At 39.0% G+C, this 13,129-nt stretch overlaps 1 protein-coding gene across 2 annotated transcripts in view; it reads left to right on the top strand.

Moving 5' to 3' along the window:
- si:dkey-49n23.1 (semaphorin-3D) overlaps positions 1–13,129 on the top strand; it is a 134,169-nt gene that overhangs the window by 113,854 nt on the left and 7,186 nt on the right. For both annotated transcript variants that reach the window (XM_041979376.1, XM_041979378.1), the window contains 5 exons: positions 1,926–2,070; positions 5,308–5,530; positions 9,655–9,743; positions 11,044–11,079; positions 11,760–11,917. In XM_041979376.1, the coding sequence (XP_041835310.1) occupies positions 1,926–2,070; positions 5,308–5,530; positions 9,655–9,743; positions 11,044–11,079; positions 11,760–11,917 (651 nt within the window). The remainder of the gene's footprint in view (positions 1–1,925; positions 2,071–5,307; positions 5,531–9,654; positions 9,744–11,043; positions 11,080–11,759; positions 11,918–13,129) is intronic.

Below are 13,129 nucleotides of genomic sequence, written 5' to 3' on the forward strand. Positions count from 1 at the left end.
AAACAAAGTCTCTGAGGGTTCATCATTATAAATGACTTCACATAACTACAGAAACAGCACTGATTTCATCTGCTCTGAAAACAAACCTTGTGGCATTCCCCCACAAGTTGCTCCCCTTACCGTCCCCCAGAAAAGGACAAGCTGAGGACAGCTTGTAGAATTGAGCTAAAGTTGGGGATTCACTGGAATCTCGAGGTTTCAATACAGGCCACTTTCTAGATTTTAAGGTATCTTTTGTAAGAATTAGTGACATCTAGTGGCAAAGATAGGCATAAAAAATACTTCGAATACCGAACACATTTGGGAATGGACTGTGGCTGACAGTGGCCAAAATTCATTGTGACATAAACATGTTTTCATCTGTAAGTGGATCCAGTTTCCTCAGCTGGAGCAATGACTGCACTACAGGTAACTTCTTCACCATTGTGTACATGTGTACTGTCTTCTATGGTCCATTTAAAGTGTTAGTTATCTCAAACGGTGCTCTAGCACTTACCAAACAAAGTGTGCAGTTTTAAAGCTCAAAGGATTTTTACACACAGATTTGTTTGTCCATTCAGAGACACCGTAGTAAAATTGGTGACATAAATATGGCCGCTGCCATGTATGTGGGCCCACAGTGAGTAGATACAGTATAAACTGCTCATTCTAAGAGAATGAAATAAAGTAATAAAGTAAAGTGATTAGATACCAAAAGAGACAGTTTTTCAGGAGATATTTCATTTTTCTATCATTAAACTTTGATTTTGTTCCATGCTGCACCTTTAAGTGTTTTTGACGCAGCTTTGTATGGATCAGTCCGTAAGATGAAATTCTTAATATGGCTAAATATTAACAATACTCGCCTTTATCTTATTCTCAGCTCTTTTCCTGAACGTCAGTAGAAAACGTCAATGGGTTAAGGAAAAACGGTGGGAGAAATTCAGATAATATGACAGCAATGAACTGTCATGTTTGTCAAACTGGAGATGATCGATAAAGAAAGAGTTTTAGATTCTTCAGTGAATAAATCTGATCAGTGTCACACCGAGACTATTGATCATGTCCCTTTGCTCAGATATAAAATATAACTTTATTATGACAAAAAGAAAGTCAGAAAACTGAAACATGTTGTCAGTGCTGCTCACACTCTCTCCACTGTCCTCAAACTGACCCCATACAAACATCATCCAGCATCGCTTTAAAAACGGCAGCTACAAGGGATTGTGGGACAGAATTATCTCCTTTCTTTCATAAAGGATGCTCTGGTGTTTGCTAAAGGAGATAATAAAGGATGCATTGGAGCTCTTTTCCTTTGTATTTGGGGAATTTAAACAGCTCTTATCATGGCTGCTGCTATTATGTCCGGGTCCTTTTACACAATGAAGACAGTCCTGAGACAAGATGGACCGCTGGACCAGACTCCGCTTTGTTGCTGCAGTCCAGTTGTGTTTAATTCAATATTTCAGGACATTTGTCACTTTTACTCAAACTACGGAAGGAATCTTCTGAAAAGACTCTGGGAGGGTTAGGGTTAGACTCTGTGATGTGCACGCTCAGCTGTACAGAGGACTGGAGGTCAGGTGTGGGTTGGAGTCTGGGCTCAAAGGTCAGAGGGCCCAGCTGGTTGTGTTTTTCTAACCCTGATGTATAAAAGCAGTCCCACCTCTTTTTCCATCATCTCCCCTCTTTCCTCCTTCTTCTTTCCTTCCTCCTATAGCCTTTCATTCTGTTATCTTTTATTTTTAAATTTTCAGTCCCTTTTACTACTTTCTATCTTTCTTTATTTCTTCTGAGAGTTCCTGAATAAATCAAACTGATTTTGATATTGAATTTATGAAAGTTTTGACTTTTATTTTCTCTTTCTACTTTATCTTTTCCGTCAATATGCTTTTAATTCCACTCTTCCTCAAAACCTTTTCCAATCCCTCTCCTTCCTCCCACAGCTCGATATTCCGTGGTTCGGCTGTGTGCGTGTACTCCATGGCATCTATCCGTGCTGCTTTCAACGGTCCGTTTGCCCATAAAGAAGGTCCCGACTATCGCTGGGTGGAGTACAAAGGCCGCATCCCTTACCCGAGACCCGGAACTGTGAGTGCACACGCACACAAACAACCCAGAGATAATGCTGTTGTTTTTCCACAGTTTTCCCTGCGAGGGATCAGAGTGCTGTTCAAAGCATTCCTACAGGGTGGAACCAAGGTGCAACACAAAAACAACATTAAAAAGAAGATTTTCACCCTGCAGCTGAAGTCATTCAAGACTATCATCACAACAGCAACAGAGAGCTCTCCAGCAGCTGATCGAGGTCTCTCCAAGAATGATCCCAACATGATGGAGTCAGTTTAGGATTATAGGAAGAGACAGAGGCAGCCTCAATCACATGGGACCAAATTATATCATTTTAATTTTCTGTCCGTTTAGTATGAGGTTAAAGAGTCATCTAAAACAAGGCACTGCACAACTAAACATCTAACATCATTCCTCACACTCGGTGATTATGCAACACGGTCTTATGAATCTTTAATTTTGACACAAGCTTCCCTTTTTATTTGTGTGCAAGGTCAGCAGTTTGAAACAAGAAGTTCATGTTGTGACTGCAGGACTTTGGTGGCTCAGCTGAGTTCATCACCCGTTTGACTCGGTACTTTCTTCCATTTATTTCATTGGCTGTACAGAGTTTTTTTTATGAAAAGACAAATAAAACAAGAAAAACTAAAATGGTAAAATGGCTTATTTCCATAGAAAGATGTGAATGAAACAGATTCTGTCATTTTAATATTACGTTCATTATTTTCAGATCTAGTTTAGTAGCTGAAACATTCGTGCTACTGTGAGAGTAAAACAACCAAACTCAGCTCATCCAGGAGAGTGAAGAGTTGCTGAAGTTTTCACTTTTGTTCTCTTTAGCTGCCATGCTAGACTTCACAGTCCATCAGTCTTTGCAAACTAATTGGAAACTAGATTGTATTAATGTTTGTGTGAAAAATTAAGAATTTCCTGTGAGATCAGACTCCAAACACACAGAACGTCTGTAATGAAAACAAGCTGATGAAGCTGTGAGGGTTCTGTTGATTTAACACCTCCGCGGCCGACTCCTCTGGGACACTTTGACTTGTCATGAAGGCCTGAATGCGAGTGTGTGCGTGGTTTTTTTCTTTCAGCCTGCTGAGGATTGCAGTTCTCTGTGCAGGGCTGATGAATCATGCGGTTGATTGCAGGAGAGGTGAGCTGTGTCTCCAGATGCTGTGGTCATCACCTCCTGATCAGCGACTCGCTGTGGAGACAGTAATGGCTTCCATATTGTCGACTTCAGCTTATTTCGCCATGCTGGACATTTCCTCTTTTCCTGGTGTTAGTTCATCTTCTCACCATTTCTATCTCTCCCACGCTGCATTTTTCATCTCGCCATCTTCCTCATGTTACCCTTTCCTCATGGAGAACATATGACTTTCTCCACAAATCAGCATGAGGTCCGACACAATATGAGATCCATTTATCAAAACCAACCTATCTAGCCTATCTTTCATTTCCTTTCCTTCCACCAACTATTTATTATCTTCCTTCAATTTCTTAGCAAATAGTCACAAAAAGTCTCCTTAGTTTTTAAGTTAAAATGCATATTAAAAAGAAATCAATGTAAAACATTGGGGCTACCTCTACAGATAGTCCTGAGATAATGCTATGTAAACTGTAAATAAAAACACTGTCAATAAGATTTTCACATACTTACTTCCAGATTTGGTTTCTGTATAATCACTTAATATGTGGTTCCAAACCCCTTTGGATAATGAGCTGGGTCAGTTCCTTGAAGTTTGTGTTTTTCTCTTTGAACTTTCTCTGTTGGATTTGTAGAATTTTTTAAACACCAGAACATAAAATTAGTCGCAGGACAGCATTTTAACTTAAAACTAATCATTATTTTTGCTCTCATACACGACATAAACAGCTGACTTCTTGTTAAAATTAACTGTTTACATCGTGCATGAGAGCAGATGATGTACACACTTATAATAGTTATTACTAGTGAAGATATTTCTTGCCCCTTTGGAATTCAACAACTTCAGCAACCTCTCAGGTTTTTCTAATATTTGGGATAAGAGTAAATTGACTCCTCTCTCTCCAGGGATCAATCTGGCCTATTGGCCTATCATTCCTTTTAAGATAGCTTACAACACAATTTTATATTTGGGTGTGACTAACAAAATAACTGGAAGATCTCCTACCACTGAACTGGCAGAATAAGGTTACTTATTTATGGAAAACTCTTCCACTCTCGATACTCGAAAGGATCAACACAATAAAAATGGTAGTATTACCACATTTTTTTTAATGTCCCCCATGTTTTATTGGTATATCCTATTTTAAACAGGTAGGCTATTATTATTCCTGTTCTTTGGGGTAAAAAGACAGCCGGTGTGTTCTCCCTACCAGACCTCAGGCTTTATTACTGGGCTTCCCATCTATTCTGGCTTGGTGGAAGAAAGGCCTCCGGTCATCTGTTAATTCCTGTCAGGCCTGATTACTCCTGGAGTGTCTGCACGTAGAAATACGTCCTTGCCCTCTTTAATAGTTCCAATGAAATGAATAAATCAATCTATAATAATTTTGTTGTAGGCAGGTCCCCAAAGGTTACTTGGATGCTCCAATTTGTGAGAATCCTTTCTTTGCTCCGACCTCCAGGATGCAGTCTTCCAGACATGAAGACTGAAAGGCATCTGGGTGATAGGAGCTCTGTTTGTTAACGGGGCCTTGCATCTTTTGTCCAGTTATGTTCTGTATATGATATCGCCTCATTGTTGTTGTTGTTTTTTTTTGTTTTTGTTTTTTGCACGATGTGACTGTATTGGACATGACTGGACTTAAGGGGGCGTGGGAGGATGAGCTGGGGAAAAATGAATTAACAAGGTCTTGGGGGGAATGTTTTAAGAGAACACACGATAGTTCAGTCAACACCACACAATCAGTTTACACAGACGCTACTACTCAAGGGAAAAGCTTTTTTTTTTACCAATGTGTCACCAGTTTGCAATCGCTGCAAGCAAGGGGCTATTTTGTGTTGTTGCATTTTATAAAAAATGAATGAATATATTTTTTTAAATTTTTGATTGTAAATTGAATTCAGATAAAATTACAATTATTGTTGCTATTTTTTCATGCATGTGTTTTTCATGTCTGATTAAAATATCATTTGTGACACAACAGCTTCAGCTTTGAAAGGCTGTTTGATCTTCCAAATCCTTTCACCATCCGTTTGTTTTCACCACAGTCCTGCAACATGTTTTTACAATAATCACTGACTTTTCTGTCTTGTGTGTCGGCCTCCAGTGTCCCAGCGAGACGTACGATGCTCTGCACAAGTCCACCAAGGACTTCTCAGATGAGGTGGTGAGCTTCATGCGGCAGCACCAGCTAATGTGGGAGCCTGTCCTGCCTCTGGGTGGGAGACCTGTCCTTACCCGAGTCAACTCGCCCTATACATTAAAGAAGGTTGTAGTAGACAAGGTGGAAGCTGAAGACGGACCGTATGACGTCTTACACCTGGGCACAGGTGAGCGGAAGGACAGGTTTTTATCACCAATACATGTATAGTTTTCTTTTTAATATAATTTTTAACCAATCAGTGCTCTGAAAAATACCAACAATTTCATCTTTTTGTCCCTTAGGAAGACTTTGCTGTCTGTAAACATGTTTTCACTCAAGTTGTTTGGATGTTGAAAACACAGAGGTGTAACCGTGACTGGGGAATGAGCTCTTGAGTTTGTGAGGACCTCATTAAGCTTTAGTTTTCCTCCAGCTGCAGCAGCATGCTCATAAAAGTGGGTGTTTATGAAGTGTGTGTTTCTGTGTGATAAATGATGGAGGTTATTTAACTGCTGGTGACAGGTTGAGGGGTCAGAGGTGCCCTGACTGCTCCATACATCTCCACTAAGTGGATTCCTCTCCTGCATCTTTCATCCCCCCCATCAGCAGCACGTTTACCTGCCTGATTAATGCCCGCTCTGCTCCTTTAAGTGTTCAGATTTCACATGATACAACCAGGAAAAATCTTTCCACTTGCTCCATCTGACAGATTGTTTTTCTTGAGTTTCTGCTTGTAAATGTTCAGTAGATAATGTCCTTTTCTAAATATTTCTTATGCCGTGGCCACGTGTTCACATCAAGATGGTTTATTCTAAAATGTGATATTGGCTTGAAAGTTGTGCAGGTTAGTCTCAGGTCACACAGTAGATCCGGCTTCAGCTGTGGCTGCTAATGTACTTTTAAGCACAAACTCATAATAATTAGTGTAAAAAAAAATTTAGATGGTAACATCTGAACTTGTTTTGTTTTATATTATTAAATCCTCTCAAAAATCACAATTAGTCCATCTTGAAAAGGCTTTAACTCCTCATTGAGCTCTTCTAAAACAGCTTTTATACAGGCTTTCATAAAAGACTTGAGTAAAATGCTGTAATGGTTGAACAGTGTAACTTTTAGCAGCCTTAGGTCATAAAGGGGATATTGGTTTATTTATTGGGGGGCTGTTTTTGTGGTGGATGACTCCAGCTGCAGGACAGATACTGCTTGAAACTCTCACTGCTTGTCAATGTTAATGTTGAGGACAAAATATTTGTTTAAATTTGGCCCTAAAATACTTTATACCATTTTTCTTTTCAAGCAAATCACGATAAAGTCCTGGATTGTAAGAATAAATTTTTAACCAGCACCGATTTTCATGTTAGCGTCATGAAAAGTGCAGTGACGGCTGTGAAAGAGATTTTGCTGCATATGGTAATCACTCATATATATATATATTCATATAATAATCACATGTATATTCAGTTTTCTTTATTCATTTATTATTGTTACATTTTTATATTGTGTGTTCTCATTTTACAGAACTGAAGCTACAGTTTTCATTGTGTATGTGTGTGAGGTCAGACTGACCACTTTTTTTCTCCAGAGCTCTGATATGGCAGAGCTGAGACTGGTTGATGCACCTGCTAGATAGCAATAGTTGTTTGGGATATCAGTTTGTCTGGGAGCTGGAAGAAAGTGGCTCCATTCAGTCTGTTTTCTGTGACTTCTGTCAGCTTGGAGACTGACCTTCAGCTGGAGACCATATATACATATATATATATATATATATATATATATGTATGTATATAGATTTTTGGGGGACTCAAGGTTTTTACAGGAAAATAGTTTTTGTTTAAGATTCTCTTTTTCATTTTGCTCCTTGATCTTTCATTACAATTACCTTCCAAGTTTCTTCCATAGTGTTTTCAGCCTCACGGTGTCTGTACTCAGTACTGTTTGTAAAACAGTGAAATTATGAAATGAATGAAAATGAAATGAAAAATACTTTATTAATCCCAAAGGGAAATTCAATATTATTATATTTATTTTATATTATTATCTTATTTTAGTCATTTGGTTTGTCCAAAGTCAGACTGCAAAACTACAATCAGAGCCAGATTCAATGATAGCTTAAGGTAAAGTTTATTTTTTATTTTTATTATTTTCCCTTATTATGTGAACATGAAAAATATGTTTTTTTTGTTTTCAGCAGATCTCAGTTATTTTGTGTTTTCCCTTTAAATCACTTATTCATTGTTAGTAATTAATAAAGTTGTGCTTTTTTTATTGAAATATGTAAGATTTAAAATGAGAGCATTTGTATACCAGCTGAACTTAAGGTTATTAAACCATTTATAGTTTCTCTTTTATCTCATTTTGTTTTATTTAACTTTGAGGGATGAGATTTGGTAAAGAAGAGATACTGTTTCTAACTAAACGCTGCACAGTCTCTGATAGCCACGGACATCCAAGAACTGTACATCCTTCGTGATGCAGGGGTAGTCTTGTTTATAAGACGTACTGTGTGTCTGCAGTCTGTCAACACACACAATGTAGTAGTTTAGTAATCACACACAGCTGCAAACACACAAGATTTCCCTCAACGGCCAGAAGCATCCTGACATCGTGTGTATACGTGTGAAAGTAATATAATATCCAAATATGTCTGTGTTTATGTAGGAATGTGTGTCTTTGAGTTCAGCAGCTAATTTATTTTCCATGTGGTTTTAATACAAAGTAAATTAAAAAAATACTGTATGATATAAAAATATAAGTACATTTTTCTTCGTGCAGTATATCAGTGTCTCCCTGAGGTTTCTTACATCATCGTGTTTAGTGTGTGGAATTCCTCCTCTATTAAAGAAATATGGATCATTTATAAGATACAGTACATGGTATGTTAAAACGGGAAATGCATTCTGATGCTGCACGGAGAGCGAACAGTAGCCTCACCCGTATATTAACTTAGCCGTTAAGATATCTTAAATCTCTCCTCTCAATCATCTCTTCTTCAGGAAACTAACATTCACTCAACTTCACTCACACTCTTTTGTTAAAAAGATGATCTGCTTTCCTTTTTTCAGCCGTATGCCAGGCATTTATGCTTCTTTTTAAAAGGACCACTTCTTATTTAAATGTGATTTAATGAAAATGTTGCAGATATGTATATAACCAGGCTAAACGCAATACATTCTCAATTACTTGTTTTGTTTCTGAACTGGATTAATGCAGCAGCTCTTTATTTGTCTGAACCAAAACTCCATGGAGAGATTACAGATGGAGCAGAATTCTGCTGCCAGGCTTTTAATGAGGATTAGAGAACGTTGATTACATTACGCCTGTTTTAGCATCATTAAGTTGGCTCTTAATATGTCTAGTGTTGATATTAGGATTTTATTTATTTCATTTAAAGCACCTTTCGGTCCGAGCTAACTCATTGATCTTTTAAAACCACTGTCCTGCTCGCTCTTTATGTTCCTTACAGACACCGTCCAATCTAGTTCATTGTATTCCCATAACAATCCAATTAAAACTAATTACATGATCTAATTCATAATTTCTGTGCTCATATAAACATAACCATAGAAATAATTATGTAAGGAAACCAACAGATTTCATTAAATCTTCTCTTTGAATCAATCCTCCATCTTAAGCATGAGGTGACAGTGGAGAAGAAAAACTCCCTTTAACAGGAGTAGAACCTCCACCAGAACCAGAACCAGTTAGGACGCCTATCTGCCTGAACTGGTTGGGGTGGAGGACAGGAAAGAGGCGTCAACAAGAAGCATAACTCTAAGCCAGGAATACCTGCGGAGAAGGAAAAAGAGAAACACAAATTAATGACAACAACACCAGATATTTATAGATGGAGAGCAGAGAGGAGCCCAGTGCATCATGGGATGTCCCCCAGCATCTCAAAGGCTCCAATCTATCCTTAACTATAAGCTTTATTTAAAAAGGAAAGTTTGAAGCCTAATTTCACCATTATGAAAATGGTTTTCTTGGTTTTATTTAAATTATTATCCATTTTTAATGCTTTGTTCTGATTTCCTTTATGCTGTTGGTTTTTATGCTTCATGTTGGAGGATATCAAACTTGTGTTTCATCTACGATGGTTTTTATTTCCTTATATGGGGCTGCTGCTGCTGTTTGGAAAGCACTTTGTAACAGTTGTTTTTAAATAAATATATTTTTTTATCCAAAATGAGAACTTTGTACATAGTTTGGTATAAAAGCCTTAATATGTATGGTCTAAGTGTTTTTTTAGGATGTTACAACAAAGCAGCTCGTTGTGATGATGTGTTTACTGACCTGTCCTCTGTTATTTTCCAGATGATGGGAAGGTGGTGAAGGCGGTGTCAGTCATTAAAGACAACTGGGAGACAGAGGAGGTGATTCTGGAGGAGCTGACAGTCTTCCAGGTGAGATCTAGCCAAAGGTTTTAAAACAGAAACCAGATCTAGAACCTTTCATGCATCACATCAGCTGATTCTTTCAGCTGCATTTTATCCCACAGGACCTTTTAATCCTCTTGTTTAGAGCCAAACTCACTCCTGTAACTACTCAGGACATTTATGGTTATGATCAGCCTGTTTTGGTGTCTCTTGGTGCCCATTTGCCAACTCTGCACATGTGCCATAAGAGGCCTTGTCCGTACATTTGTCTGGAAAAGCTACACTAAACCTAAAAACAGACAGCAGTTCACATATTTCCCAAGATCCTCTGTGTAAATGTTGCAGCTGGGGAACCTAGGAATGAGAAGTGAGGGATGAGGAGACAGAAATAGAGTCAAGGATGATGAAGAGGAGGGAAATGAAAAGACATGAGAGAGAATTAAATCCAGACCACAAAAAACTGAGAACAGGTGAAGGGAAGGAAGAAAACCATAAAAACCATAACAGACCCAAACAAACAGGATATGGCATCTAAAACGGGAACAAACCTGTTTCAGGACAGCTGGTCCCCCCACCCCACCGAATCTGCAGCAAGTTTTCTATTAGTTGGAACCATATTCTGCAGCCTCTCTGGGTTTCTTTGGCTCTGACAGGAGGCAATACAGACAGACCACCGTCAAAATACTTTCCTTTTCCCTCCGTGGCATCCCACTCGTCCTTTGATTCGACCCCTCACCCTGGTCTGGTCAGGGGTCGATGATTCCCTTTGTGAGACACTGAAACGAGTCAGTGAGCCAGAAAAATGGAGCAGTGGGGTAATTTTAGCCATCTGAAGAAGAAAGAGACGCATTAGATTTGTAATCTCAGTAGCTGCCCTGACCCCAGAGTCAGTCGCAGAGTTTAAATGTTGCTCTGAGGAATTCCCAGTCCTTCAGCAGCCTGAAATATAACGGCCGTTAAAGAGAAGCGGTGGTGTTTCTGTCAGTCATTCCTGCAGGTCTGTCAGCAAACAGATGCTGGAGTTTCCTCTGTTGTCAAGGATCTCTTTTCTTTATGAAAGAAATTATTTAAGGATAAATATGATGGAAATAACTTAGACTTCTACACTCCACTACTGTCCTACTTACTCCTTCTTCTCCTTCTGTCTGATTCTAAAGCTGAGGCCACTCAGCACCTTCACATTTTAACACTTAACAACCAAACTTTTCTAGTCCTGCAGCACCAAACAGAGACGGGTCAGTTTTAACACCTTTGTCCTCACAAATGGAGACAAACGTCTGTATTTTGAGTCTCTGATAATGATGCAGTTTTTCTCTGAATCTCACAGAGTCCCATCCTGAGCATGGAGCTGTCCACCAAGAGAGTAAGTTGGATTGTTTCTACGTGTGTGTGTGTGCATTGTTAGACTTGTGTGTTTTTTCCTGTAGAGCAGGTATGACTGGATCTGAAGGTCTTTTAGAAGTTTTATTTAGTAAAAGCGCTGTGTTTAGATGTTGCAGAGTTTAAGCTGTAAAAGAGTCATCAGAATGGGTTTCCCTCATTGATCTGAATATGATTTAAAACTTCAAATTTACGGTATTTATTTTGCTTTAATCATAATTAAATGTGTGATGCTGTCATGTCAACATGGAGCAAAATCTCTGGGGAATGTTTCCACCACCTTGTTGAATCTATGACAATAAGAATTAAGACAGTTCTGAAAGAAAACGGGGCAAACCCGGTACCAGAAGGTGGACCTGATAACGTGGACAGTGAGTGTGTATTATAGATAAAATAGATTCATCTCCATCGTCGTGCCTCTGTTTTTAAGTTTGTTAAAGGTTCGTTTGCAGACTTTCATTGAATAAATTTCCTTCTTTTTTTTTTACCATGATGTGTTTTTTGTGTCAATCTTTTAAGTTTTTAAGTAAAAAAGGAAAAACTCTGCAAAAACATTGTAAACATGAAAGAAATTCCTTAACAGTAGAAACAATTAAGATGACAAAGTCAGATAAGAAACTGCTCCTCTGCTTTTCCTCACTGTTTCCTCCTCCTCCTCCTCAGGAGCAGCTTTACGTGTCCAGTGATCTTGGCGTGGCCCAGCTGGGGCTGCAGAGGTGCGAGTTTTACGGGGCTGACTGCGCTGAGTGCTGCATGGCTAGAGACCCCTACTGCTCCTGGGACGGCCAAACCTGCTCCAGATATTTCCCCACAAGCAAGAGGTAGAGACACTCACGGAAGTTTATCAGCAACACCTACACTTGCTTTAATCCAGCTTCTTACACATCACAACATAAATGCTGATACTTCATTCCTTTAATAAATTTCCACATTCATGTGCAGCTTAAAGGATTTTTCACACCAGTCCTAAAAGATGTCAAGAACTCATTGAAACAAATGAGACAGACATTTTGTTTTCCATTTTTATTCTTTAAAACAAATCTGTAAGGGGCAGAAGTTTGTGGACTTCAGCAGTTAACTTGAGGGCAGAGTTGAGGGAATAGACCCCCGGACCCCAGGTTGGGAACCACTGGTCTAGCTGTCTCTCATTTTGGTTAGTGTTCACGCTCATGAGGCAGAGATGTGAGAAGGTAAGTGAGGCCAGAAGGCTGCTGGAAACAAGTTCTGTGGACGTCTGAGAACAAAACAGACATTTCTGAATAAATGAAAGATTTTAGGGAAGAAGAAGCTGAATTGCAGCATAAAAACCTTGAAGCATGGTGGTGGTGGTGTCATGATTTGGAGATATTTTGCTGCATCTGCACCAGTACAACTGGAAAAATTTGTTCTGAATTATAACAGTGAATTCATCTGGAAAAACTGAATCTTCGGAGAAAAAGGGTCATGAAATAAGACATGGAGGGATAAAGTTAATGTTTCTGTCCCGATCAGAACCCAATAAAATTGTGGTACCTACAAACTTTTCATGTGAGAAAAAATATATATCAGAGCTGAATCTTCTCTGCCCAGATTAATAAGATCAAATTCAGCAAGGGATCATGTAAAAGGGATCTTTTTATTACAATGACTAAATGATCAAGTGAAAAACTTTTGTCTCAGTAATTTAAATGGGTTCTGTTTGTCTGCTAAATCTGATGATGTTTTACTTTAAATGTTTACAGAATAGGAACAAATCTACAGGCCAGATAGCAGACATGTTTGGGCCAGATTCGGGCTACTTTTGGCACTCATGGCTCAGTTATAGCACTGGCGAGTGTTGTGTGGGCCAGAAGTGGACCAGATATCAGTTGCCAGCCTGGATGTGGATTGCAGCAAATATGCTGTGGGCCAGATGTGGTCCTAATACAGAACGTCTGCTTGGACCGATTATGGCAGTTTCCTTGTGGACCACATGTGGTGGTCATGTGGCTGAGTTTTGGCAGCCATACTCACATTCAGTCAACGCCGTAAGTCCGGGCCAAATTTAGGCCAAA

This window comes from Melanotaenia boesemani, chromosome 3, assembly GCF_017639745.1.
Source record: "Melanotaenia boesemani isolate fMelBoe1 chromosome 3, fMelBoe1.pri, whole genome shotgun sequence".
In the NCBI taxonomy this organism is placed as follows: domain Eukaryota; kingdom Metazoa; phylum Chordata; class Actinopteri; order Atheriniformes; family Melanotaeniidae; genus Melanotaenia; species Melanotaenia boesemani.